The sequence below is a fragment of the Anabas testudineus genome, chromosome 11, assembly GCF_900324465.2.
Source record: "Anabas testudineus chromosome 11, fAnaTes1.2, whole genome shotgun sequence".
In the NCBI taxonomy this organism is placed as follows: Eukaryota; Metazoa; Chordata; class Actinopteri; order Anabantiformes; family Anabantidae; genus Anabas; species Anabas testudineus.
The window spans coordinates 20,149,461-20,177,395 of record NC_046620.1 but is presented as its reverse complement, the minus strand read 5'-3'; the positions used below and the strand labels follow the sequence as shown (position 1 = coordinate 20,177,395).

Below are 27,935 nucleotides of genomic sequence, written 5' to 3'. Positions count from 1 at the left end.
GGTCAGCGTGGTCCATCCAAAAACAGGTGGGTCACCTCTAGTTCTCCACCTGCCAGACTTGGAAGGTGGTGGATACTTACTTACATCATTTTAAATAAAAGCATTCATTCCAACGTACTGAGAACTAATCACATTTCAGGTTCTTCTTTTTAGAATAAAATCATTGCATTCTGTTTTTATGTAGATTTTACACAGTATCCCAACTTTTCTGGAATTGGGTTTATAATTCAAAATGTAATCAATAGAGGATTGTGTAGTTGTAATAATGAAAAGTCATTTGATGCCTTAATACAAATCTCGCCATTGCCTGACATACATGTAAAGAACAGAAGTTTTCTAAAACATATGTATAGATGTAGTCAAACCTTGTCAGGTACAGTACCTATTTGCCCTTGGCTATGCTTTACCATGGTTGAGGGAAATATTCAGTCCGACACAGTCACCTTTTAGTAACTAGCTGACAGTCACTAAATGTTAGCCTCACACTGACGTGTCCCCTGGGTGAAATACCTTGTAGCTTCGAGCCTTCTGTTGACGCACCTCTGCTTAAGACTTTATGGTCTTCCAGCCCCTCATTTAATTGATTACATGTCTGTTGACATATTTGATAAGCTGTGCATTCATTATTCTAATTATCCACCTAATTAGCACTAATCATTATATTTAATGCATCATTGTCATACGTTTGGACAGTTTGACTCTCTAATATAAGTGTATCTTGTGCATCTGCTTCATGTTGTGAGTTTGTAGCATCCCTGGAGCATGCAGGAGTCGAGTGCCTTGCCTAAGGACAAACTGATTATAAGTGGATTCTGAAAGTTGAAATAAAAGTTAAACTAATCTTTAGTCCACTGCGTGACACTGTTGCTGTTAAATGAGCAGTTTTAGTAAACTGCTTTGTTCAGTATTCTCCACATGAGGTCAGGCTATATCCATCTACTCATCATCTCGTCATTACCCAGCAGAACCAACTTAACTGTGATCTCTTGTGATGGATTATAGGATATTTATTCACAACTTAATATTCAGTCCACACAAATGTGTTGCTGGTGTAGATTAGTCTAAGTACTTGAGTTTTGAGTCCAAAATTCAAAGCAGGATCAGCAAATGGAAATTTATAAATTTCTCTCTGGATGTATAATAATAATGATATTCATTAAGTTTCAGAAAAGTGGTGTAGCCTTCAGTATGTAACACTATGCTCTTAATAATTCATATAACATATCTCAGTTATTTCCAGGCGAAGAAAAAAATCCATCTATAACCTAACCAGGAAATTGATTCCCTTGTCATTCTATGTGGTCTGAAATTGCCCAGAGCTATTATGAGAGAGACTGATTTTCTCTGTGCAGTGGACTGGAACAGTCTCTCCTTGCAGAGCTTTTTTGTGAGATGTGAACAGATTCATAAGCAACAGCGCTTCTAAAGAGGTATGTTGTCATGCACATTCAGCCAGATATCCTAAACATGTTAAGCTAACAAGACGTAGTCTCTCGTAAAAGGCGGAATACATATCATCATTGACTTTTATTATATTTTGAATATCTTATGACTTCTGTATGTTGTGGTGCACATCTTCTTTCAGGTTACCTATAAAGTCATTTTCTAAGTTTTAAGATTTATTTAAAATTCTATTCATAGGAGCTAGTAAAAAAAATGTATGTGTAATAGTTGTAAAAATGTTCTAAAGCATATGTCTAAACCATAATAATTTCAAATTTAGTGGTTTTCACTTAAAAGTACCCCCAAAAACATAATCAAAATCAATACAAAGCTGTTATTCAAGAGAATGTACTTAAGAGTACATAAATCATAAGTGTAAATACCAACATAAAACTATATTTAATAGTGTTACTATATACACTAATCAAAGAAATGTGCATATGCAACATGTAACACACATTATATAAGAAATATACAACATTTGCTCTCCATTGAATTCCAGTGGCATGAGTGCAACATAGAAATCGATGATATTTAATAACTGAGAGAAAGCATGTTGTTAACCATAGAAATGAACCTTGTAGATTTACTAACCAAAATATGTGTGGTGATGAAAGTCAACGTTTTTCTGTGACATGATAAATGTAACAATCAATACTGGGTCTCGGTAATTTAATAGTTTCTGTGAAATGTGCGTCTGGGTGGTTTTATACTGGAGGCTAGAAATTACTGAAGTCTGCCGGTATGCGTGCTTGATTGACAGGTCTTTCAAGCTTGAACACTTAGTTGCTGCTGTTTGCAGCTTGTTCACTTCACTACAAGTTCACCATGCTCCACTTCACTAGTGGAATTTATTATTATTTTTTTTTTTTACATTGATGGAATCAGTGTGTCCATATACTGTACAAATAATGTCATTTAGGGGTTATAAACATTGCTTTTAAAGAAATAGTGTAAAAAATGGTAGAATGGTTTGAACAATATGTGAACACTAAGTCCTGGTCACACTACCATCAACATGGTTTGGTTTAGTTTTGTGTAAATTTAAATTGGGAGCTGAGTCAGGGAGTCCAAAGTCTTGTATCTTAACTATTGTGTTGCGCTTACTTTTATTTACCTTTTTCATCACCTCTATCAGAGTAAAACCTTTTACAAAAGACAACAACAAAAGATAAGTTTCTTTCTTTCTCTCTGACTTCCTTGTTCATGACTGGTTACTCTCTTGGTCTGTTTTTATCTGTGTTTCCCTGGTCTCCCCTCTGCAGTGGTTCAGTCCAGTTCACCTGTTCTCCTGTCTATTTAACCTGCCTTGTTTCAGTTCTCCACAATGATTGTTGATGTACCTGCTATAACTTTCCACCTTGTAAACCTGCCTGACAATCTTCTGGAAACTGACTGTCTGATCCTGACTCTGACTCTGACTGCCCTTCTCAAGCTCTGTAAATAGGCTGATGTGTTTGTGGATTTCTGGAGTCTGTCCAGAGTCTGTCTACCTCTGTCCATGACTGTGGCATAGATTGACAATTGGGATTTTGGATTTGTAGACTTACTCCACCTGTTGTTTGTTCAGTCAGCCAGTCTGCATTTCCATAGGGACTGGCTTACAACATGTCATTACTCACCTGCTTCTGTACATGTAATGCAAATATATCTATGTTCATCCTAAAGTCAAAGCTACCTTGGTATCAACACTGACATTTACATTTTGATGTGTGCCATTAAAGTTGATTGGAATCTTGCAGCGCTAAAAGCTGTGGCATTTTTCACACCACAGAATTAGCTTGACGTTAAAGTAATATTTTTAGATAGTCACTATGTGAACAGGAATACAGCTTTGATTGACTCTATAACTGCTGCATGCACCCCACAAACCTCAACTGTAGTGACTCCTTTTTCACCACTCCTCACTCCTCGCCTTGCCATAATGCACCAAACTATAGTAGTAGTAGTAGTAGTACAGTACTTCACAGTTAACTTTGACATGTGACACACAGGTGATTAGAATCTTAATAATGGACACTAATTGATGGGCCTGCAACAAGCAACTGTTTGCAATTTCCTGGTCATCATAACAGTGAAGTATGGTGGAGGGACCATCATCCTTTGGGGCTCCTTAACTGCCTCTGGACCTGGACTGCTTGTCACTGTGGAAGGCAAAATGAAGTATATCAGTGTATCCTGAATGTTTGTACTCCACCATTCACTACTCTGACATCCGTACATGGACATAATTCCTAGGGATACTGAGATGCACTTTTTTGTGGTGTGTGTGAAAATCTCACACTTATAATATATATAACTACAATATAACTGTAGCCTAAAGTCAGGAAAAATAAACAGTACTAGGTTTCACTGATCTATAAATGTACACTGCTCAAAACAATGAAATAAAAACTTTGAAAATAGATCAGATTTAATTGTGGAAAAAGCATGCTGGATTACCAATGACTCGGATAGTCTGAGGTGCAATGTGGAGGCATTGGATGAACTGAAACATTATGTCCCAGAGGTGTTCTATTGGATTTAGGTCTGTGCATCCCTCCGTGGATATGCCTCCCCAGACCATCACTGACCCACCACCAAACCAGTCATGCTGAACAATGTAACAGGCAGCATAATGTTCTCCACGGGTTCTCCAGACCCTTTCACACCTGTCTCATGTGTTAAGGGCGAACCTGCTCTCATCTGTGAAAAGCACATAGGCCCAGTAGCAGACGTGGCAGTTCAGGTGTTCTATGGCAAATGCCAATCAAGCTCCACATTCAAGGCAGTGAGCCCAGGGCCCACTAGAGGACATCGGGCCTTCAGGCCATCTTAATGAAGTCTGATTGTTTAGACATTCACACCAGTGGCCTGTAAAAGGTCATTTTGTAGCGCTGGGTTAACGACCCTCTATGGCCCTTTCCAGCTCTCCAAGAGTAACTGTCTTCCTCCATGTTCTTGAGACTGAGCTGCGAGACACAGCAAACCTTCTGACAATGGTACTCACTGATGTGCCATCCTGGAGGACTTGGACTGCCTGTTTAACCTCTGTAGGGTCCAGGTATCACCTCATGCTACCAGTAGCGACACTCACCCTAACCAAATGCGAAACTAGTAAAACAATCAGAAAAGATGAGGAGAGATGAAATGTCAGTGGCCTACCTGTAAAAATCATTGCTGCTCTCATTGCTGCTCTCAGTGTTTTTTTTATTGTTTTGAGCAGTGTATATGCCTCATTAGGACACATAGCAAACTTGGTAAGTGACTAACCTGGCCAGTTTAAAGCTGAGCAGACGTGTAAGTCATATCACAGAGATTCAAGAACTGTCAAATCAAAAAGTTCAAAGTGTGCTTAGACAATGTAGTGTGACAGCTCTTACAAACGATCAAGTGGATTGTCACTCAAGGTTTAGGTAAAGAACAACTTTCATGATGGTTGAATGATACTTTTTTTTTCTACCAATATGAAAATGTGTTGTAAGTGTCAGGTAAACAGGTCTTTATCTAGCAGGGTAAAAGGGTATTATCACCACCTTTCTTATCCATCGTGTGAAAAATGAACAAAGCACTCAGTCATACAGTAGAGATTTCCTTTTTAAACATGAGTCTGTATTCATTTTGCTTTTAAGCATTTTTATCTATTGAATAAAATAGAAGATTGTCATGATTTTGAGTGTGAAATTACAAGGTCTAGTGGGTAATTTTCACCACTCCCAGCACTTTTGGCTCTCTCCTGACACACTCTTCTTCTCTAAATGGTGTTTGCCACTTTACTCTTCAGTTGTCAAGAAAGCACAAACCCTGAAACACTACTGTATTTATTCAACACTTGACTTTGGTTTTCTGATGACTACAATATGAAGATCAAGAAGTTAAACATGTTCTCTGCTATTATTCATATGAATTAAATTAACGTGTCTGTGCTGTACTTTTCTCAGTGCTTGAAATGACTCCCTGCCAATGCTGCTCCTCCTCAGTGGCCTTGGAGGATTTATGTTTTGTGTTAAGTAAGGCTGAAGCTACTCATGTTATCTCACTCCATCAATAGCAAATACATTAACAATATCTAGTCGCTGCAAGCACACTATTAATTTACCACGACCTGTCCCTAAAGGGGCCGAATGATTGTTGGAGGCAACAAGGTGTATCTGCTTACCCCTCCCTGGGACACGGTGTCGCTGCTGGGGGATCAATGTCCATCCAGCATGGTGGAAGAGAGGCGGGCAGGCAGCCAAGCAGCCAGCTGAAGGAAGCCCTCAACCTCAGCTCAAGTGACGCTGTCACCTAAGAGGTCCCAGCAGGCCTTGCAGAGACAGGGAGGGTTGCGCCGCCTGATGCTGGAGCCATGTCCTTTCACACAAAAACATGGGCCATCATTCCTCAAAGGTTGAAGAGGACAGAGGTAATAGATATTGTAAGCTCCGGTCTATAACAGGAAAACCCAGACCGCCTCTGACAGTTAGTTAATTGTGAGTCAGACATTATGACGTTAATCATTGGGAGAAGTGCAGTATCAATTAAAGCAAAGCTAAGTAACATTCCAAATGAGAAATTTTAAAAGCTTTTAAAAGGAAAAGTATGGAGACCTCATCAGTTTCTGCCGCCAATGTGGATAGGAAGTCCTCATTGTGGCCTCAAAAGAGAACATCAGTGGCAATGTAGTTGTTGGGGGATCAGATCAACTCCTGCTGGGTCACCTGGAAGCAGGGCTATGATACTGGCTATATGATGATCTGTCCAGTCATCAGTTGACTTTTTGAGGTTTGCTTGTACTACTGCCTAAGTCTTGGTGGAGGACTGATGTCAGTTTAGTCTTGAAATTCATTACATTAGCTTGGTACAAAGTATGAATGTGTAGAAAAGTGATTGATTGTAATGGATGTCGCCTGGTCCCTTTGTGTATTTGTGTATCATGTTGGATTGTCCAGTCTACAATTGTGTTGCTTGCTTTTATCCTAGTAGGTTCCCATTGAGAACCACCAGAACCAAAACTAAAACCATATTCAAAGTTCCTGTTTTCAAAAAGGGGAAAACTGTATGACTGATCGACTGTAATGTAGTAATACTGTTACCCAAACATAACGTCTTGCCTTTCCTACACAAACCTCTCCTTTGACCTCTCCAATTCAAAAAAGACCACTGCAAGTTTTCCACCCCGCTGTTATATAAATAACAGAGTGTATGTTGGAGCTGATCTCTGGAGAAAAGCTACTGCATCAGCGAGTTCCTCAACCTCATGACTGTTGCCCTCGGTGAGGGTTATAGGTCAATAATAGAGCAATTGCAAGCAGAACGTGTAACACTATGGTTTGTGGTAGTGCCTGGGTTGGAATTCACTTTGTGGAAGTCAATAAATACAGGATGAAGTATGAAACAAATCCCAGAAAGAAGATACCAGGATTTAGAGAAACTCTTCCTCAAACAACTGTGTGGGCAGATAGTTATTCCAGTGGGTGGTCAGCTCGCAAGACCGTGGAAACAAAGCTTTCCAGCAAATAGTTTTGACATTGAAATATCAGACAAGCAGAAAATTGAGTCTTTGATCTGTGCCATGATAAGGGATCACTTGGTCATATCAAAATCATGCCTCAAAGAATGTGCTATGCCTCATGAATCAAAAGAGTAATCCTGGCACTGTGTTGATAGGAGCAGTTGAACAGTTGATGTGATTTTACAGTAATAAATTTGGATTTTTAAAAATCTTTTCTCATTTAGCTTCTTGACACAAACCAGTCCTACACGTTCTCTCTGAAAATTCACAATTCCTTGCATGTTACATTGCCAGCTGCCAGTCTCTGCAGATGCTCTTTCAAGGCCTCATTTGATGAGCCTTTGTCTTCTCTGTTGCTCTGGAGGGGATTGAAATTCCTCGTGTGAAATGATATTTGTGATTAAAGAGAGTCCTTCAGTGGAGCTGACACGTCTAATGGAGACCAGAAACTGCTCGTCCTGCCCTAACAGCCAGAGAGGACCCCTGTCAGCAGCACAGAGGAACACAGAAAAGCTGTGCTGTGGGACAAAGTGCCAATAGGGACACGTTCGCTCCATGCTCTTTATTCACAAAGATTGTGTGTGTTTGGTTTCCTACACTGTGTGAAGAACAGAAAGACACAGATGGAATAATAGAAAGACAGTGAATACAAAGATTTTTTTGTGTTTTTACAAGCTTTAGAAATCTACCAACGCAGAATAATACTGGATTGAAACTCAGAAAAGTTGTGTAGTCTTCTTTTCTGTACTTTAAGTGAAATGGATACAAGCCATCAATGATTTTTTTTCACAATGTATAGCATAATTTGTGTCCTTTGTTGCTACTTCATCTGTGTACTCAGTACTAAGTGACAAAGCTGGAGAACCAACTGGGCAAAAATGACAACTCACTTGGGATCCCAGACTCCAAAGGCATCCAGAGGCCTCAGACTTACTGCATGTCAGTAAATCTTGATAGTTTTATTATTTGAAAAATGTGATGAACATGAACTCAAAATAGGTCATTATCAGCTAATGATATGATTATATTATTTCTGTGTTATAGAAGCATACAGTGCCAAACTACAATCTATTATTATTCTAGATTAGACTTTGCCCACATGGAGTGAATTTCCAAACATATTTAGTGTGAATTCAGGTAACTTCATAAAAGTGAAACCCACTTGGTCAGGGTTTGTTGTAATTACCTTTCAAACCAACTCTTTAACGTCAGCGAACCTTCTAGTGTTATTTCAAATAATACTGAACCAGTGGATGGAAAGGAAGAGGTAGTACAAGATACGCAAACCACACAGAGGGAAATAGATGGGTGTCAGCAGGTGCCCAACAACATCTTTTTGACCCAGACCAACTCACGGCTTAATCTTGCATTTTGAACATTTTCCAATTATTTTGTTCACATTTATAATTTTATCATGCCACATGAAAGCCATTGCTCCAGAACATTTTGTAAAATGATGAAGAATGCAGCTTTTAAATTTTTGAACTGACAATCAAGTAAAATAAATTATTATAAAAATGTTACTATAAAAATAGTAATGACTTTTTACTTAAAGTATGTTTAAAGATTTGAAATCAGCCTTTCTGACCTTTCTGAGTAGCTGTAAGTGAATAAGAACTGACAAGAAAAAGTATGTGAACCCCTAGCCCAATGACTTCTCCAAGAGCTAGTTGGAGCCAGGAGTGAACCAACCTTGAGTCCAATCAGTGTGATGATATTGGATGTGTTGCTGAAAGCTGTCCTGCCCTTTAAAAACACACACCAGTTTTGGATTTACTGTTGCAGCACTATTGTTACTCTCCCTAGGCATGGTTGTGCTGTAAAGATGACTGCAAGAGATCAGCGCAGAATGCTGAATGAGATAAAGAGGCATCCTAGAGTGTCAGCTAAAGACTTACAGAAATCTCTGGCACATGCTAACATTTTTGTTGACACATCTACAATAAGGAAAACATTAAAGAAGAATGGAGTACATGGGAGGACACCACGGAGGAAGCCATTGCTGTCCAAAAAAAAATGAAGTTGGCAAAAGAGCACCTGGATGTTCCACAACACTACTGGCAAAATATTCTGTGGACAGATGAAACTAAAATTGAGTTGTTTGGAAAAAACGCACAGCACACCAACATTAAAACATGGCGGAGGGAGCATCATGGTTCGGGGCTGCTTTGCTGCCTCAGGGCAACATGACAATGATCCAAAGCATAAAAGTAATAGCTTCGACAGAACAAAATACACCTTCTGGAGTGGCCTAGTCAGTGTCCTGACCTCAACCTGATTGAAATGCTGTGGCATGACCTTAAGAGAGCCAATTACACCAGACATCCCAAGAATATTGCTACACTGAAACAGTTTTGTGAAGAGGAGTCGTCCAAAATTACATTACATACTTTTTCCACCCTGCACTGTGAATGTTTACATGTTATGTTCAATAAAAACATGAAAACATATAATGTTTTTGTAGTATTCTTTTCAGCAGACTGTGTTTTTCTATTGTTGTGAGTTAAATGAAGATCGGAGCACATTTTATGACAAATTCATGCTAAACTCCACGCAATCCCAAAGGGTTCTTTTTCTTGCAACTGTATATCAGCATTTGTAGCCATTATTCTGACATCAATGTATAAAATCTAAAACACATAGACATAACCTTAACCCTAACTGTGATACACTCACACTGCTTCTCAACACACACATATCCTTTTCGCACTTATCCAACTTAAAAATGGCATCATGTTGGTTGATATGTGTTTTGTAGTGTGTTTGGAGTAGGTCTGGATAAACATGCATACATCTAGACTGACTGGCGGTCATACAACTGTGAAGCATTAATTCTAGTTTTCTTTTTGTTTAACTAATTTATGTTACTGACAAACGGGTTCAAATTAAATTCACTGTCTTCTCATCGCTGTTGGAGATGTAGTGAGTGTCAGCGGCTTTTTGTCCGAGGTCAAGAAGGAATTTTAATTCTAACGCAATACTTTTATTCTTTTGAACTTGTTACTTTGTATTTTTCTCCTTTTTAGAAAATCTTTAGTTTTTACTTTTGTTTGTGCTGTTCTGTAAAGCAGCTTACAAACTGCCTTCAATAATTAAGATTATTAAAGCCTTGTGAATCCTTTAAAGTTGAAAATTAGAAAACAAGCATCAGTTATTTAGTGCAGTTTGATTAGAATGCCTTTATTCAAATTCAAATATAAAATTTGAATTTCGTTCTTCTTTGGTAAGTACAATTTTCACCTAATGATTACTACATAGATTAACTGATTTCTTAACAAAAATGTTTCTGTTCAGCTTTTTATTGTTGCTTGAGAAATGGTAGCACTCATTCATTCTGAATAACCCTTATATCAACAGTTTTTATTTCTTAAAGAATTACACTGATAGTACTCAAAGTTTAGTACATACAACGTCAAACAATCTGCCTGGAGGCCCTGGAGCATTCCCACTTTAAAAGATAATTATGATTTCTCTCAGTCTCCACCTTTGTATCTGCCACTCAGCGCTGCTCCCTGTGTAATAAGCTGCTCTCATCCCTGTACTGACAACATTGTTTCCCAGTACCAGCCGTCTGCTGCACAATCCACACTCGCAGGGAAGAGAGTCAATTACACTTCTTTTTCCCCCAGCACTCCCATTTTTCCCTTGTAGTTAACAGCAGCTAATGGAGGTCTGCTGGAACAGAAACCTTTGTCCAGATTACAGCTCAACCTTTTGCCACATTTCTCAATTGATGTGGATAAATTCATTTCCTTCATTTATAGATTATCACTGCTGCAACATCCAACACAAACTGAAATCTGCTATTTTATTAGATTTTTGCAAATAGATGCAGTGTTATTCCAGACACTAAACCACTACTGTGTATGTCTTTTTTACTTACTATGTTCCTACTGTGTTCTTACTTTTGTATCATTTCCAGGTGGAAGCTCCTCCTTGCTAAATGCAACTGCTCCTGAACATATAACTCATTTATTCCTTAAGAAAAGGTGTTCAGTGCACTGTGTGATTTCCTTCCTATAACTATGCTTGGGGAGATCTAATTTTCAATGATGTTTCTGTAAATTCTCCCTCTTTCGTTTAATACCATAAAAATGTTTGATCTCATGCTCAGCAACACTCACATGTTAACCCATGCATATTGTGAATGCTTGTTTACACTGAATAAATGCTGCCGTTCTTGTCTCCTGACTCTTTTACAGTATTAATCCATAATTATACCTAAACAATAAATTTCTCAATTAATTTATTGATTCAGGATGTAGATTCAGAAAAGACAACACTCTTTAAGTCTTAGTCAAGTTTCAACCTCTTCAGACCCGAGCTCTAATTTGATATGCATTTTTTTAAATTTATCTTTGATATATGGCCTTATTCGAACCTGATAAGTATAAAAACTAAGCATCATCTTTTCACAAACTGCTTCAGGAAGACATCATATGCCTACAACAACAAATTATAACACATTCCAAACATTTTGCATTAAAAACTAGCAATGCCCTTTTCTTTACACATCTATTTGTGAAAGGCTGTGTAACAGTTGCGATCAGCTAGGACACACAAGAATCCAAAATGTGATGTACACGCATGTGTACGCCAGGTCCTAAGAGGTTAAACCAGGTCAATAGATTTGGGCTGAGAGCCACTGGATTAAAAAAAAGATCTAAACCTGTAGTGCTGCAAATGCTAATAGAATACAGAAACAAATAAAACTTTAAAGTATGTATAACAAGTATTAGAGGCTTCTAAATACTTAATTATTTTTAAGGTGTAGTAGAAGTTGGTTACTGTCTTGAAACATTGATAAACACATACAATACAATACAACACCATGACATTAGACCATAAATCCCACTAAATAAGCAGATTTATCATCACACTCACCCAAACCCCTGGAAACTGATACTGAAAGTAATGTAAGCATACATACTTTCATTTTGAAACATATTGTGTCGTGTAAACTTGATTCACATACAGATGGAATTTTTCCATATAATGGGATATTTTGGTCTTAATATTGGGCCTCAACGGGCCGGTCTGGAGCACTCTGATTTTGAACGCCTCTTTCCAATTCCTCTGTTGTAAAATGTAGATATCAAAAATGCCAAGCACACTGTTGCATTTTAATGTAGGATTTACAACCATTTGGTAAAAGTGAAACAAAATGAAATGTATTATCAGTATATTTTTAGTGGAGGTTGTGTAAGCTGAGACACTTTTAGATTAATTTCTCTTACTTTAGTGCTGATGAATAATGAATTATAGGAATCGATTTTCCTTCCCCTGAAATGAATATATAGCATTACAAATAAGAGTCTGCAGCAGTTATCATCTTTACCTCTACAGGACATTTAAAGTAACTGACCCAGGCAGACTTAGCATTTGATGGATATTGACATTCACGGAGATCGAACCTGTGACCCTTGTGTCATCTCGCTGTTACTCAATGAACTCCTGAACCATTAGGCCGCCCTTCCACTTAAAGAAACCTTAGTGGTGAATACTGCAATCCATATTTGGTCCCTTGTGAGTATTTTCTGTCTTTACAATTAGTCTTTTCCATGTGTCTCATATTTTCCGAGATATGAGATGTAGCAATAGAGGAAATGTAGCGAGTGCACTGCTAAGAGTTGTTGTTTTTCAGTTTCCTCCCACAGAATTTGGATTTGTTTTGTTGCACATCAGAATAAAGCCTGTACCTTTTTCTTGCCTTTCTGATGCTGATGAGGCGATGCAGGTGCAGGTGCAGCATAATGGGAGATGGAGAATTTGGCTAACTGCAGTCCTCTTCATCCCCACAGATTTCTTGTCACTGCTTTCAGCTGTCAACATGGGGCCCAATAGTTCAAACACCCTGGTTGAACGTCCTCTTTTCCACTTCTTCTTCTCCACTCTCCATTTGTCTATCCTGCATTCTAATGTGACAGTCCTCACACGGCATATCGCTTCCCACTGTACGTGATAATGTTTCTTCAGCAGTGAAAATGCACTTTAAAGTACTGTGCATTTTCTTTTCATTCTGTCAGGGAAAAGTGAGGTGCAGTATTTAAATTTTCTTCTCTGATGCTTTTGGGCAGTTCATCCCTTAATCTGAGATGTCACAGGCTTGTAAAACACCATTACCAGCTGACATGATCATTTAAAATGGATGATTATGAGAGCACACTTGTTAGATTTGTGGGCATCTGGGTGCTGTTCTGATAAATTAATTAAAGTCAATGTGAGTCTGACTCCCTTCACATTAGAGTTTGGTACAGTTAAACTGGTAATGTAAAGCACATTACGTGCTGTGTGCTACATGGGTGTCAGGAGGAACTGCATGTCAGTAGGGTGTTTTTAGACTGGTCATATTAGTATTTGTTAAATTAAATAATATATTAATTCAATGAACACAAGAAGTCTCATCTTATCAGTTACTTATTAATTATGTCAATTGAAAATAAATTGAGTACCAACACTGGACAAAGCAAATGACACGTGACTAAAGGTATATTAAAACCATTTTATATTTTAAAACACTAAACATTACCCAACAAGTTTATCTCTAAGCTCTATAGTCACAGTATACTCTGTAAATATCTCATTAACAACTTAAAAAAAGCAGTATTTAAAGCTGCGCAAAATACATAGTTGGCATTAGCAAAGACAGTAATGGCACTGTGAAAGGTGGTAGTCATTGTGGAAAACTGATAGTAACGCATAATTATCACCTGAATCTGCAAGTGTTAGCGTCTTCTTCAGCTTAACTTCTAACAGCAAGTTGTCGTCATTTACCAAGCTCTGAAAAAGCATGCTACAGTACGCTACCTCCTTGATAGAGACGGACAAACTGGCCACTCACTTGACCGTTAAGTGACCAAACAAATTGCAGACAGGTGGCAAACAACACAATGAATTCAGGTTCAAAGTTTTGTGCTTGTGTGCACAAAAGCACCACAGCGAGTAGCTAATTCAAGGGCAATACGCCGTGTTTACATTTCAAGGTCAAACAGATTTAGAGCATATTTTTCACCTTTTAGCCTCAGTACTCACAGCTATATCTTTTATATTTAAAAATAATATCCAGCAGTGGGGGAGGGTTAATGATGATGAGGGCCATGATGATCGTTTGCTAACTGAAGCAAGCAGTGAAAGGCTTAAAGATTCAGACTGCACGGCAACACTACGGGAGGGTTAACCTATGCAAAGAGGCATTTAGACATTATTGGAGAATATAGAGGGCAGCTTGGGGCTGCGTGGTGGCTGCTGATGCTATCATAGTATCATTGTTCTTGTGCTTAATCGCTGTGGCTAATGACAGGAAATGAAATCACCCACTGAAGACCAACACGCTTCTCACAGAATAATTGCTGCTGTTGACCTTGTGCTGCTCTCTGGTATGTAAGTGCACCACGATGACTCTCAGCACACACTCATCCACTACATATCATGGGCTACTTCAGACTGCTGTGTTAAGCTGTTCCTCATTAAAGATAAACAAGAAGATGCACAATGAGTCACTAACCTTCGTGCTGTATTTGTGCAAATGAATGTGTGTGATAAACCCTGGTGACAAGACGGGTAGCGCAGTTACATTCTGTCATGTTTGTTTAGAATACAGAAACATTTGCAGTAGCAGTGGGACCGTCTGGCACAGCACACAACCTAATGGAACATGTCAGTGTGCTAATATTTCTGAATTCCCCTGCAGTTTTCATTTTTACACTTTTATATTTTTATTGTTGCAAAGCACTGTGGGTTTTTTTCTCTATGGTATTTCTTCCCATTTTGTGGGCACAGCTTGTATCTTTAAACTCAAAGATAAAAAAATATCAATTAAAGAAGAAGAAAAAGAAGCAAAAACTAAAACTTCTCCACACAAGACACATTTAGATGTTTTGGTTGTTTTGCTCGGTATATAAAGAAGCGTTTGACATTTTTGGACATGTGCTCATTAGCTTTTTGTCAAGAAGATGAATAAAAATGCTTAGCACTTAGCATAGCATAGCGATAAAGACTGGAAACAGCTGACCTACCAGCATCTCTAAAACTGATGAAAGGACATGTTATATCTTTTAAACTTTCTAAATCTGGGAATGAAAGAACTATTTCTGAAAATGTCAAAAAAAAGTCATATACCTGTATGAAGTAATCCCATTTGAAACCTGTTTATCTCCTAAAAGTCACATCTTGACAGCGCCCTTTACCATTGAGGTTTTAGCTGCTGCTCCAACCCCAGGTTTGTTGGAAGGAGTTGATGCTGTTTGTCACTATGAGTGTGTGTGTGTGTGTGTGTGTGTGTGTGTGTGTGTGTGTGTGTCTGCGTTTGTCTTGCTTGACCTTGGGAGCACTGCAGGGTGCCATTGATTTGTTTACCTGTGCGCTCCTGACAGTTTCTCATTAGGTTTCTTTTGCACAACACTTCCAGGAGAGGAGACCAGAGTCTGCACTTCACAGCCGACGATGCGTGATCAATGTACCTGATAGATTGGTGCTGGCAATATCATTCTGTTGAATGGCTGTTTAATGGATATGAGCGCTCCATTTAGTAGCCACAATAAAGGTGCCTTTTGTGATTGAAACAGCATTGTGTGGGTCTGTATGAAGAGGGAAACAATATCTGGAAAGAACAGCTTTGGTAGAATTACCTTGGAAGACAAGAGAGGCTGCAGGAGAAATGCAGTTTTATTCCACTGTTGTTGGAGAGAATTGAAAGTATCGGCAAATAGAAGAGAAAATGCAATTTAGTATTAATTCTTTCATATACAGTAGCAGTGGAACTTCTAAACATGAGTAAACAGGATGAATTAGGAAAACAAAAGAGGTAATACACTGACTTAAAGATAATATTCTCTGTATTGGTGCATCTTACTATTCTGTCGTCTTTCTAATGACCCATTGAAACTATTTTCTCCATATACGGTTTACAAATTAAACTTAAGACCTATGGATCGAATGAAATGTTGCTTTTCACCACCAGAGCAGTGCAGGGTATATTTAGGGGCCACTAAAGAATTTAGGAAACAGCCACATTTACAGAGAAGCTTTATGGTAATTAGCTCATGCCTGAGAATAATCTCCCAACTTTTACATAGTTTTCTCTCCAGTCAGTCTTTTTAAAAAAAGAATAACAGAAAAGGCCTCAAAAATCATTCATTACTCACATGTGCCTCTCGTGTCACAAGTCAATAATTTGACGTGGTCACAAGGAGGCAGTGTTGTCACTCTCCTTACTGTCTTGTTGCTGCCACATAAACCTTGTGATGGCAGGAATCCACTTATTTAAAGGTGGTTTTAAAGTGCTCTTAATTTGCCACTTTGTTTTGTCACGTGGCCAAAAAATATATATTTCAAAAAGTGGAAACAGAGTTAAGTCTCCCGTGTTCCCTGTGTGACACAAAGTGACACAGCAGTCAGCTCAGGGACACATCAAGGTCTAATTACTCCCCAGGTGACACAAACCCCATGACATCCTCTCGCTGAAATGGGATTTTATGAAGATTGAAAGCTGACAAGACAAGTGCGTTCGTTTGAATCAGTTAGGATTTACATCAAGCAGGAAGAAGATCACAGTGCTGATTAGATTCCTGCGTCTTGTTGAGATAGGAGACAGACTCTGAAAGCAGCAGAGTGCAGGCATAATGGCACGGGTGTAGGTACCGTCTACGACACCCTGGGGCACTACACGGGCTGTCTGTTCTGGGTGTAGTCAGCATTGTATTTAGTGGGCTGGGACAGGCTGTGGGGCGAGAAAAGGGGGCCGCTGTTCTCTATAATGATCAAAATAGCACTTTGTCAATGTAATAGCCCGCTGTTCTTCATTCTTTACACCCATCTGACAGAACATTCCTCATAGCTTTGTTTACACCAGTGCTGCTTGCCCTTGTGGTCGTCTGTGACGTGTATAAAAATGTTGCCCCATAAAACCATGATTATTTTCATTGCGACTGATGTATTGCGATCACTTAGCAAATTCCCTTTGAAAACAAACGTCTTGAGGAAGATGTATCGGACTGCAACTTTGATTCAAACATCAGTGACGACGTGAGGCTTTTGTTTTTGAAGATGGGGAGCAACAGATGGCAAGCATATCTATAAATAAATCGCTCTTCTGAATAGGAGATTAGTGCATTTGAGCCGGTTTTTAATGGTCTCTAGGAGAGATTAAAAAGTAAGCTGATTCATAATGCATTCCTCTTTGCAGTGAATCACTCATAAACGAGAGTCTGCAAAGAATCTGTGAAAAAAAAAACTGACTTCAACATGTTAAAGACACGATGCATCTCTTCTCTGCATGGCTGTAAGTTTTTTTTATTAACGAAATGCTTACAGGTAACATGCTTTCTCCATTTTTTGTCTCTTGGATCTAGATCCCTGCAGAACTTCATTTTGCATGCACATCATTTATATATATATATATATATATTTGTACATATAAATCCATGTTTCTTTATGTATAAAAGAAATCATCATTCATTCCCAGAGTGGTTGTTCCAGAGCATAAATCAAACTGTAAAAGCAAATAAGTATCAGTAGCTCAAGTTCATGCAGGATATAATGTTGATAAATATACATAAACTTGGTTTTAGCCTCTAGGTCACATTTTTTCCAAGTTCATTGAAATAGAATGGAGAGAGAGGAAGAAAAAAAATCTCAATTATATAACCAGCGCTGATCAGCCTACAGATAGCCGCCCACCTGAGCCTACCTCAGCATCCTCCACAAATATTGACAGAATTCTTATCTTTTTTCACCACATTTTCTAACAAATATGAAGCTTGTATACAAATCCTGTTCTTCCTGGATGTTAACCACGCTAAAGTCTTCACAAAGACACTTTTGCATTCATTGTATGTTTCCAGGAACTGCAAGGCTCAGGATGTGATAAAGTGGATTTGGGGCTGTATCTTTTGATTTGTGCCGTCTGGATGAACTCTGAATCTGAAATGTAATAACACTGGCAACACTGTCTGTTCTGTGATACAAAACTGGAGACTCACCAAGTTTGGCTGAAGTAATGATCCAGCTTTTATTTTATTTTTAATGAATTCACGAACACGCCCAGGAGGAAAACATGCTTGACCTCTGACAAAGTGAATAGATTGCTTGAGAACTATTGACAGGTTGTCCTAACAAGTAAAAGTAACCTGAGGAGTAAAATGAGCAGAGGGGACAACAGCCTCGTGACATGTTCCTGTTAATGTGCTGACTGATTTGATATAAAACTGCTCCACTGTTCTCCTACTAATATACATCATCTGAACATATAAGCCTTTTTAATACCCTCAATTATTTATGACACGATTCACCCTAAAAACATACTGCACGTCTGAGTCATCTGAGACCACCCTCTCAGCTGATGAGTGGCTGTGCTATTTTCATATACCTGCTGCGTGGATCTGTCAGAGGTCATTTCTATGCCTACACCTTGTGTTTCTATATCTAATGTAATCGAAAAACGTCTCTAAGTGTGTGTACACTGCAGATTTCATACTGTCAAATTGATCAGACATACTCTGTTGTAAATGATGATGGTAGATTTAGGAATTTCTACATAGAAGTGCAGAGGACCATCGTCAGCAAACATCAGTTGTGTGTTCCAGTGGCATGTTGTGTTTGCTAATGTGACTTTATGGATTTAAAGAGTGAATTGATCATTAGAAAATCTTTTTGCAATCATGTTAGCACAGGTGAAAACTATAGAACACGTGGACATTTCTTCACATGCTGAATGGTATGCACGGTGTAGTAATGCAACTTTTATTCATCCTTAATGTTTAAAATATCTATAGAATCAAATTCTAATAAATGATCAGTTGAATGTTTGGAGAACTCACGCTGCTCTAAACCAACATTCATTTCAGCAGCTTGGGTTCACTTTAATACCTAATACTTTAATAACACTTGACTTTTTACATTTAATCATCCGACACGTTTATCCAAAATGACTTACAAGTCAGGTAGAAGGAGAGCTGAATAAAGAGGAGACCTTCAAAGACGAACTTTCTTTGGTTGGATATTTACTGATAAGTTGGGGCTTTATTAAAGTTGGACTTCTTGCCCCCTTCAGACTCACAGTGCGTCATCTGCTTTTCTTAATTCACCTGCTGTGCTGATGTTCCTCCGTGGGCTCCATCCTCCTCATCCTCCTCCTCCTCCTCCTCCTCCTCCTCACGGTTGTCATGCCGCTGCGGCTCCGGACCATCAGACGCTAATGGCGGATCTCAGCACCGCGGACAGCTCCAGCTCCGGCGCGTCGCTCCGCCCCCTCCCCGCGCTCTGACCAATCGCCGCCGCCGCCGCCTCAGTCGCGCTGCGGCTCCAGCAGAGGCGGCTTCAAAGCGCCCGAGCTCCCGGACCGCACCGCGACCCTCGCTCCGGCTGTGATGCGCACGGCGGCTCCGCGGGCTCAGCTCCACTTTGATGGGATAAAAACCTCCGCGCTTCACGTGTGACCGCTCATTGTGCGTGTGTGCGCGCGCGTGCTACTGTGTGTGTGCGTGTGTCCGTGCGTGCGTGTGTGTGTGAGTGCGCGCGTTCAGCCAGATATGCTCCTGCAGCGCGGACCCTCGTCCTCCTGAGAAACATCTGGACGTTCACAACTTTGTTTACTTGATTCACGCTCGAGTCGCTCGTTCGGAGCCTGAAGTCCGGGACGAGATGGGGACTGAAAAGTACCTTCCGGAGCTCATGGCGGAGAAGGACACGCTGGATCCGTCTTTTCAGCACTCCCTGCGGCTACTGGATCAAGGTAAATGGCCGTGGTTAAATACTGGAGTAAACACTTTAGCTGTGTGGAAGCTGCCTCCTGCAGCACATTGTTCAGGGATAACGCTGGTGTTGGGCTGCAGGCTACATGACACCAGCAGCCGCCTACTTCAAGTTAAAAATAAGAGGTTTGTGGGTCTACTTACAATTTCCTGTTTGGTCACACCGAAATAACAAAGTCCTCTCAGCACCACGGATGTTTTGGCAAGTTGATGTGCAGCAAATATGCACTAGTGAGCTTTCTTTAGTGTAAAATGTGTAAAACGGGGCATGTTGAGCTGAACACTGCACCTGCTCTATTACACAGGCAGGAAGAATTCAACTTTTTATTTCACTTGGACATAAATGGGTATTACAAAGCAAAATGATCAAATGTTTGTTGCTGCTGGATTTAAACAGGCTCATAGACAAATGATGATGAAGGTACCTGACGGCAGAAAATCCCAACTATTACTAAGTTACTGCCTCTAATTTATGATTGGGATCAGGAGTGAAACCTCTGAGCCCCTCGACATCCAGGCTACAGTACAGTCGTCTCTGTCCCCCTCTGACCCACAAGCTGTGCTGCGAGTAGTGGAATAATCACACTTTTATTCAAATGTACATGTGTTTCCTCCTTTGAAGAAATGGACGTAACTTAAATGGAATTTTGAACGGATGGAGCAGCAGCAGCAGCAGCTCACACACACACTTTAATTCATCCGTTGCGCAGCCTTCTGCTTTGAAGCTGTCAGGATTTTGCAAACACTTCTTCAGACACAGCCCTGTGGAGCTCCTCACGTGGGAAGTGCACTGTTATAGCATCCAAGAGCATCCTTCAAGTACCACTCATGGGCTTTGTCTAGTCTAGCAGGCGGTTGTTGGCTTTAAAGGAAACAGACGGGGAGCATTAGCTCACTGTAAACAGTCGCGCTGCACTGTAACTCGTTGTGTTGGACCCCCACCTGCAGCCCCTGCAACAATCTGTCTTCATTCTTACAGTCGTGTCCCTTCTAGTTTCTGCTTCCCACACCTGGGACCTCAAGTGGTCCTTAAATGGGGTCTAAAGGGGCCAAAAGAGTCATGATTTAAATAGAATTTTATTTACTTGCTGGAGTTTATGAAAGGGACAAAAAGAACGACATCTCAGATTTTTACCACCACCTTTAAACTAAAGATTCTAATTAGAAATGAAGCTGCTCATTATTTTCCTAATTAACGTTTAATTTATAAAATGTCATAAAATGAGTCCCTCATAGTTACTCATTCATTATTTAATTGACTTAATGTTTGCTTTGTTTCATCAGATTCAATATTCCTATAATAAAAAAGGCAAATCTTATAATATAATATAAAAGTTAAACTAAAATTGAATTTCATGTCAGTGGACTCACATTTTATTTATCACATTACATCACGAATGCAAAAATCCTTTGTGGTATAATCAGATGTAATCAGATTGTGGTCACATTAATTGCATAACGAACACATCGGTGGTCTATATGGGAGTTCCTGACATAAAGGAGTTTGGCACTCGTGCTGTGTCCTCAGATAACCCATTGATAAAATAACTGTGATGCGCTCATTCAAATAGAGAGACATGTGTATAGTGTATTATCACCTATTAATGCCGTGACATGTAAAATGAAACACGTCTATACTTATAGATTGGCTGTCATCTGATCATTCAGTTCATGCTGGGGTGAAGGAGCCTCGATGATATCAGTTGCAGAGTGGAGTCTTGTAGGCTGTGTTTTACTCAGCACTGTGTTTTACTGCAGCAGATGATTTTGTTCGTCAGATCTGGTTAGTGTTTTGTTTTTTTTGTTCAAGAACACATATTGTCCTCACTGAGGGAAGACCGGAGCTCTGAATACTTAAAGCCACTTGAAAGACACTGACAGAGTCTCTCTTAAAGCCTTTCATCCACACTGCAGGTGCTCTGTAGAGTCACAACAAATAATAGCAGTTTTCCAGAAACTGGATAAAACGATGGGAGTGCTCATCGGATGAGTCAGGACAAGCCAAAAAGAACATGAGAGTACATGTTGCAACTGCGTTTTACACTTGTACCTAACACAAATCCTGAAGTTAGTTTGTGATATTTCTGCGTGGGGGCAACGATTGCAGTTGGACACTATTGCATGCAGCGGAATTAATCCGTGACATTTTATGAAGTAAGCAGAACTCTGCGGTGCTCAAAAATTTGGCCGAAACAGTCTGCCACAACTCCAAAACTGTAAATACTGTTATCTCTCCCTTACACAACAGATGGAACACGATGCAGCTTAATAGAGCACTTCTTCTGCCATCTTGCTGATGAGTCCTGGACTTGATTATGCAATTGGCAGGGGATGCAGGGAACAGATCTAGAGTAACTTGACTTACTGCGTGCAAACGGCGAATATGAGATTAGCCCAGGTCTAGAGAGACTTCCATTGAGGAGAAATTAGGGGGAGCTTTGTGCTCGAAGCTTGGGGACAGGGCGGGCTGCTTTGATAAGTTTGGGCCATTCGCAGAGCTCTTCTCCCACAAGGACCATATCTCTGCCTCGTGCGACAAGCCTCATACAACCAGAAGCCGACACTTGGAGTCGGAGAAAAATCTTAAGCCAAAGTAAGAGACAAGCAGGACCAGCAGCCTACATGGACAGAAAAACCCTCAGCAGCATACTAATGAGAGACCTCTGGGTTCAGAAGCACTGCAGGTGGCAAAAAGTGCATCAGTTTTAACATTAAACAAGTGCAGTCTTACAGCACAGGAGGCTACAAAAGGAAGCAGGTAGCCTTATTTCCAATATTATTTATGTATCATGTATGTGTCATGTGCTGAGTGAGAAAGTCCATGTTCTTTCTCAAATTCAACATGAACTAACCCTCTTAGCCATTTTTCCCTGTACAAGCAGTAATTAGCAATTTAGCTATTTAAATATATATATATATATATATATATATATATGTGTGTCTGTGTGTGTGTGTGTGTGTTTGTGTGTGTATATATGTCTAAAAGCAGCTCCTTGTCAAAATGCAAGAAAAAAAAGAAGCTATTCAACATACAACACAGGGATTTCCTTTATTTTATTTTTAATTCACTACGTACTTCAAATGTGATGTGTCTCTGTTCACCGGGTGCTTTCTGTTCAGTGTGTGGATGCAGAGCAGACCTGTGGCCCAGTGTGGACGTTGTAACCTCAGTGCTGCACATAAGCTCTAGATCTCGCCTCTAGATCTATCTTTTTAATTGGATATTCCACAGCAGGAGCCGAGCACAATGTTTGCATTACATTAACGCTCTCAGCTAGCTTACACACACAGAATAAACAACAACAGCAAGAAAAAAAACAACAACATTAAAACAAAACATTATTTGCACTGAGCAGGTGTGGTGAGGATCCCTATTTCAGAAATGATGCCCCATCGTTAATTCATACATTTCCATCTCATCACAGGAACACAAGGTTATTTTTAGCTGTGCTTGAGTTTTGCCCCGAGTAAGAGCAGTCTCTGGGTTAGAATGCCCAGAAGTGAACAAAAGTAAGCTTTGGCGTAGGATCAAAGGCAGAGATATCGTTTTGTTGGGGAAACAGAGCTTGATAGCGATAATGATCTGTGGATCTGCGGCTGGCCGACACACTGAGCCAGACAGAGAGGTGGAGGTGGAGGCGCAGCCTCAGCTGTGGCGCTGAACCCGTCTGAGGCGGAGAGCTGACTGGTGATTTGACCTGCAGATGTAGTGAACTCGTGAGTGAACTGTAAGAGGGCAGATGGGGGTGCTCCGGAAACCCGCTTTGCATTCAGACGAGTGGTGGATGGCTGCTGGGCTGTGCTGTGGCTACGAGGTGTTTGCAGAGCTCTGTCTCTGCTTTGCAGCAGCTCCCACTGGAATCCAGGGGTGAAATGTAGGCCAGGACTAACACAAGCAGACCAGAGCTATAAAACCTTACTGCACCTCGTTTACAGACACAGCGAGCCTCGTGACTGCATTGATTTCATGTAGAGTGTGAATGTTCTTACAGCAATTATGAGCAGATGATGCTGTGATTTAGCTACTTTCTCTCTCAGGACCAGCATTTGATGCACTTACATACAGTTAAATAGTCAAACCTGGGACATTAACATGAGTCATCTGTGTGTCTCAGCATGCAAACAAACAAGATGCAGAATTTAATAATGACAAGTAATGGAATATATCATAACAGTGAATTTTGGCTTCACCTGGCTCAACATCATTTATTCTAGACTAACATGCTTAAAGCTGCACTAACATTCAGTTTAATATGACTGATCCATCAAATAAACATGTGCTTTACATGTCAAACTGTTTTATGGAGAGGCTTAGTGTCTTTCAGCTCATTGTTTTGGTTTTATGTCCTACTCTTTCTCTCACTGCATTTCATCCTTCATGGGCTTGATAAAATCTTTGTGGGCCTGTTTCCCCTGTTGAAACTCATGCCAGACCACGAACTGTATTAATTGCATTTACTCCTCTCCAGCTGTTGGCTCATTGGTCTGTTTGTTGCATCTCTATATGACCGTCCATGCAGTCTTATCACCATATTGCCCAGGAGACAGTTTCCACCTGGTGCTAAGCATGCCTTCGGCTCAGCTTGTTGATTTAGTATTGAGACTGTCAAAATTTCATGTAGAACACGCTGCTCCTGTATAAATGCTGCATTTATATTTCAAATGCCACAGACATGTGCGTTTTCCTCCTCAACATGCTCTCATACATTGCTGAGGGCCCGCCTTGAGCTGTCTGCTAGAACGGCTGTCCAAGAGGAGACTCGCAATTAAAGCGGCTCGCCAGGGCAGCTTAAATAATGCAAAGTGCACTTGTTTGCTGAAAGCTGATATTTTCCTTCTCTGGTAAGGAGATCATTTAGAGGTGTGTGTTGCTAGGTTTTTGGTACAGCTGGGTCTCATTTGTTTTATACTGGTTCCAGCACAACCAAATGGTTCTTTTCTTTGTGCTATCCGACCCTTGAGTTTTTCTGTAAAACCATTTTTTCACTTAACAAAGGCAAAGTTCTTGTATGTTACATGTAGTCTAGTGTAGTCAGTGCTGAAGACACATTTAATTAAGAAAAGAATTGTTCATCACTTTAATTACAGGACCGACAACCGACAACTCCACAGGATCCGCGAATCCTAATTTTATTATTTTTCATTATGTGCTCCACAGTGCTGCCCAAGACAGGACGCAGACAGACTAGGATTACACTGGATTAGTTTGAAAAGCAAAAGAAGCCTGCAAGACTGTATCAATGTGTTTACTGTGCCTGCAGGCTGAGAGACAAAGGGGAGATGGGGATGAAAAAAGAAAGAGAGGGTAGGTGCGGGTTGAGAGGACTGCAGAAAACGGAGTCTCATTCCCCAGGGAAAGGTTATTTGTAAAGGGATTGTACCAAAGTCAGTAACAAAATGGGAAATGCAATCGTAGGAGGGGGTGTGGGGGGGAGGGGGGGGTATTGAATAGCGGACAGGAATTATAAAAAAAAAATGCTTCTAGTGCTGTTGTAGACGTGTTAGTGCTAAATACTGTAAAATAAGATGGAGAAGCTGCTACTAGCTGCTGCTATGCTTCAATCCCGTCTTCTGCACTCTAATTAAAACACATTAGTGGTGTGTGTGTGTGTGTGTGTGTGTGTGTGTGTACTGTAGTTACATGTGAGGAGCTAGAAGGAGTGGGGCACCTCATCCTCGACTTAATCACTGGTTTTACTGCTGTGATGGAAGACAGGCGTGATTCTCCATCCCGTCCAACCACAGGACTGGTGTAAACCATTTGTTTATTCCTTTTTCGTTTTCACACACACCTCAGCTCTGCTCACTAAAGGATTAGATTTTTTTCTTGACCTTTCACTTTCATATTTCCACCACTATTAGCCTTAACATTTGACTTTGGGGCTTGTTTTTTCCCAGCAGGGTCCTTTCTGTGCCCCTGCCTTGAGCTCCCCGTGACAGCCACCGCTTCCCTTTCCCTCTTCTTTATTTATGTCGTTTTGTGTGGTTGGCACCTCTATAGAGAGGATTGCACTGGATTAGCTTCTCCGCCTTCCCAACTGATCCGATCCATTTTGTGTAATCCAACTCAATTTAATTATGTTTATCGTTCCACCTCGCTGGTGCCGAGGAGCAGCAGCACACCTCTACCAAGATAAGCCCGGGGACCTTGTGCCTTTTTGCTGGCAGTGTCTGCCTGAGCCTGTTGCTTTATAAACAGATGGTGTAAGTCAACTACACTCTTAGTAAATACTGTGTTTGGTGCAATATTATATTTCAGAGCTTCCCTCAAACATCACTGTGACATAGAAAAAAATATCCAAGGCTGGAGATCATAACTTCTATGTTTTCATTGTTCTGAGAATTTAGCAGGCTGCCCGTCCCTTACCTCCTCGTGTTTGGAGAATTAATGTGCCCACTATATCTACAGTCCTTCTTATTGCTTTTGTGAGTTTAATCATTGGCATAAAAATATCAAAAGCTCACATTAAAGGGCTAAAAATCATTTTTCCAGCACAGTTGTAAGCCGACTACGTTCGAAATCAGACCCCTGATTGCAGCAATTGTGCAGGAAACGACATTGAATTTGGTTGTGGTATTAATAAAGTATTCATGCTCTTTGGGTACCGATCTCACAGTTTCTATATAGACGAGAATCCAGTCTGAGACACTCGCAGTGTTTGTGTAGTCTACTGCACCGCGCAGCAGATGTTACAGCCCGACAAATAGTGAGGATAAAAGGAAGGAATAAACCCGCTCTGTTTTCTGTCTTGAATGCTTCTCTGTCATCTGCACCGCCTCGGTAAAAGCTCCGCTCTAATACCCTGGGATTAATCTATTATGTTAGACCTGCTCTGTTGTCAGCAAATGTCTGTTTTGTATTATTTTGTGTTTTTATTCAGTATTTTAATAGGGATGGTTGTTATGAGATATACAGCGCTCCTTTCTAAAGAAACCTTGTTACAGCACAGCATACAAAGAACGAGAACAGAACATCACACAGTGTCGGTCATGCAGAACATGCATAATGTAAATCCCATCAGAAAAAAAACCCCAGACTCCATTACACTCTATTGTCACCGCACATATACGTTAATTGTCATGTGGATGTAATAGAAAGGAACAAAATATTTCCAAACGTCAATTCTTTCACAAGCAACTATTAACAGCATTAATCTTCTTTGCTCTGTGAAGCAGTGTTAAATGTCCTGCTCACCTTTTGAAAACTGAAAAAGAAGCGCAGGCTTTGGTGGTGGTTAGCATGAATCTTTAATGAGCAAGGGCGGTGGGATATCAGTAAATGAAAGTTAAGTGCATTTTCTGGGTTTTTGGAGCAGGAAAAGTTATCCTGTAACGTTCTGAGAGGGGAGGAGAGATGGATGCTCATTTACCACCAGTGCCAAGAGACCTCATGTCCTCCTGGGCTGCTTGCTGCGCTGTGTCTCCCGTCTCTATTTTAAGAGCCTGATATTAAAGCCTAATTGTGTTGAAAGTTTTTAGGGACATCTCTCTCTGTTTCTTCTGCCCCCTTTTTTCCTTTGCCAGCGCAGTCGTTTAAGATAGGATACGACGCAAAGCGGTGATTTGTAATACGTGTGTTTAGCAAATCTGCTCTTAAACATACTTAAGTGAATGATGTCATCACAGCCACTAGATGCAGCATGTGAATTGTTTTTCTTTTCTTGTCAGCATGTTAATATGTCACTACTGTTGCAGCTGGCTGTAAAACATTCATTAAGTCTTACAGGCAAACTATAAACAAGGGGTCAAATCAGGATATACGACCCTCGTAACAAGCCTGGTTATTCACTCTGTCCTCAGTAATAAAATCATGCTATTACTGATGCTCATATTGCTCCTTCACGCTGCCATTTTGCGGCACTTCTTGTTAAAATGTGACCTAGGACTGGCTCAATAAGAGGCTTGTTAAAGTCTGACCTGGAAGTGGATCTCTGTCTGTCTGCTTGCTTGTTAAATCTCTGCATCTCTCTCCGTGGCCATCATTAGTCTGTGAAAAATGTTTAGTCTTTCTTTTTTTTTTTTTTTGAATATCCTCGACAAAACAAAGGCCTTGCAGCAAACTGCGCGGAGCGCCCGGCTTTCACAAAAGCAACAGATTGGAGTTTTAATTATACAAACTTTTATTTAAAAGGCACAGCTGTTCTGCAAGCTGAAATCATCAGGGCAGAACCACAGAACTGTAGTTTCTTATTTGTATGTTACTTAGTGTTGAAAAAAATTGTAATAGACTAAACAATACTTGGGAAACTTTAATTATTCCAAATTAATTA

General features: G+C 40.1%; 1 protein-coding gene across 2 annotated transcripts in view; it reads left to right on the top strand.

The window, feature by feature from the left end:
- Positions 1–19,255: 19,255 nt before the first annotated feature.
- Positions 19,256–27,935, top strand: part of khdrbs3 (KH domain containing, RNA binding, signal transduction associated 3) — an 89,773-nt gene continuing 81,093 nt past the window's right edge. For both annotated transcript variants that reach the window (XR_003298058.1, XM_026349086.1), the window contains exon 1: positions 19,256–19,646. Coding sequence is in view for 1 of the 2 variants with exons in the window: in XM_026349086.1 (XP_026204871.1) it covers positions 19,556–19,646 (91 nt within the window). In the remaining variant the exon portion in view is untranslated. The remainder of the gene's footprint in view (positions 19,647–27,935) is intronic.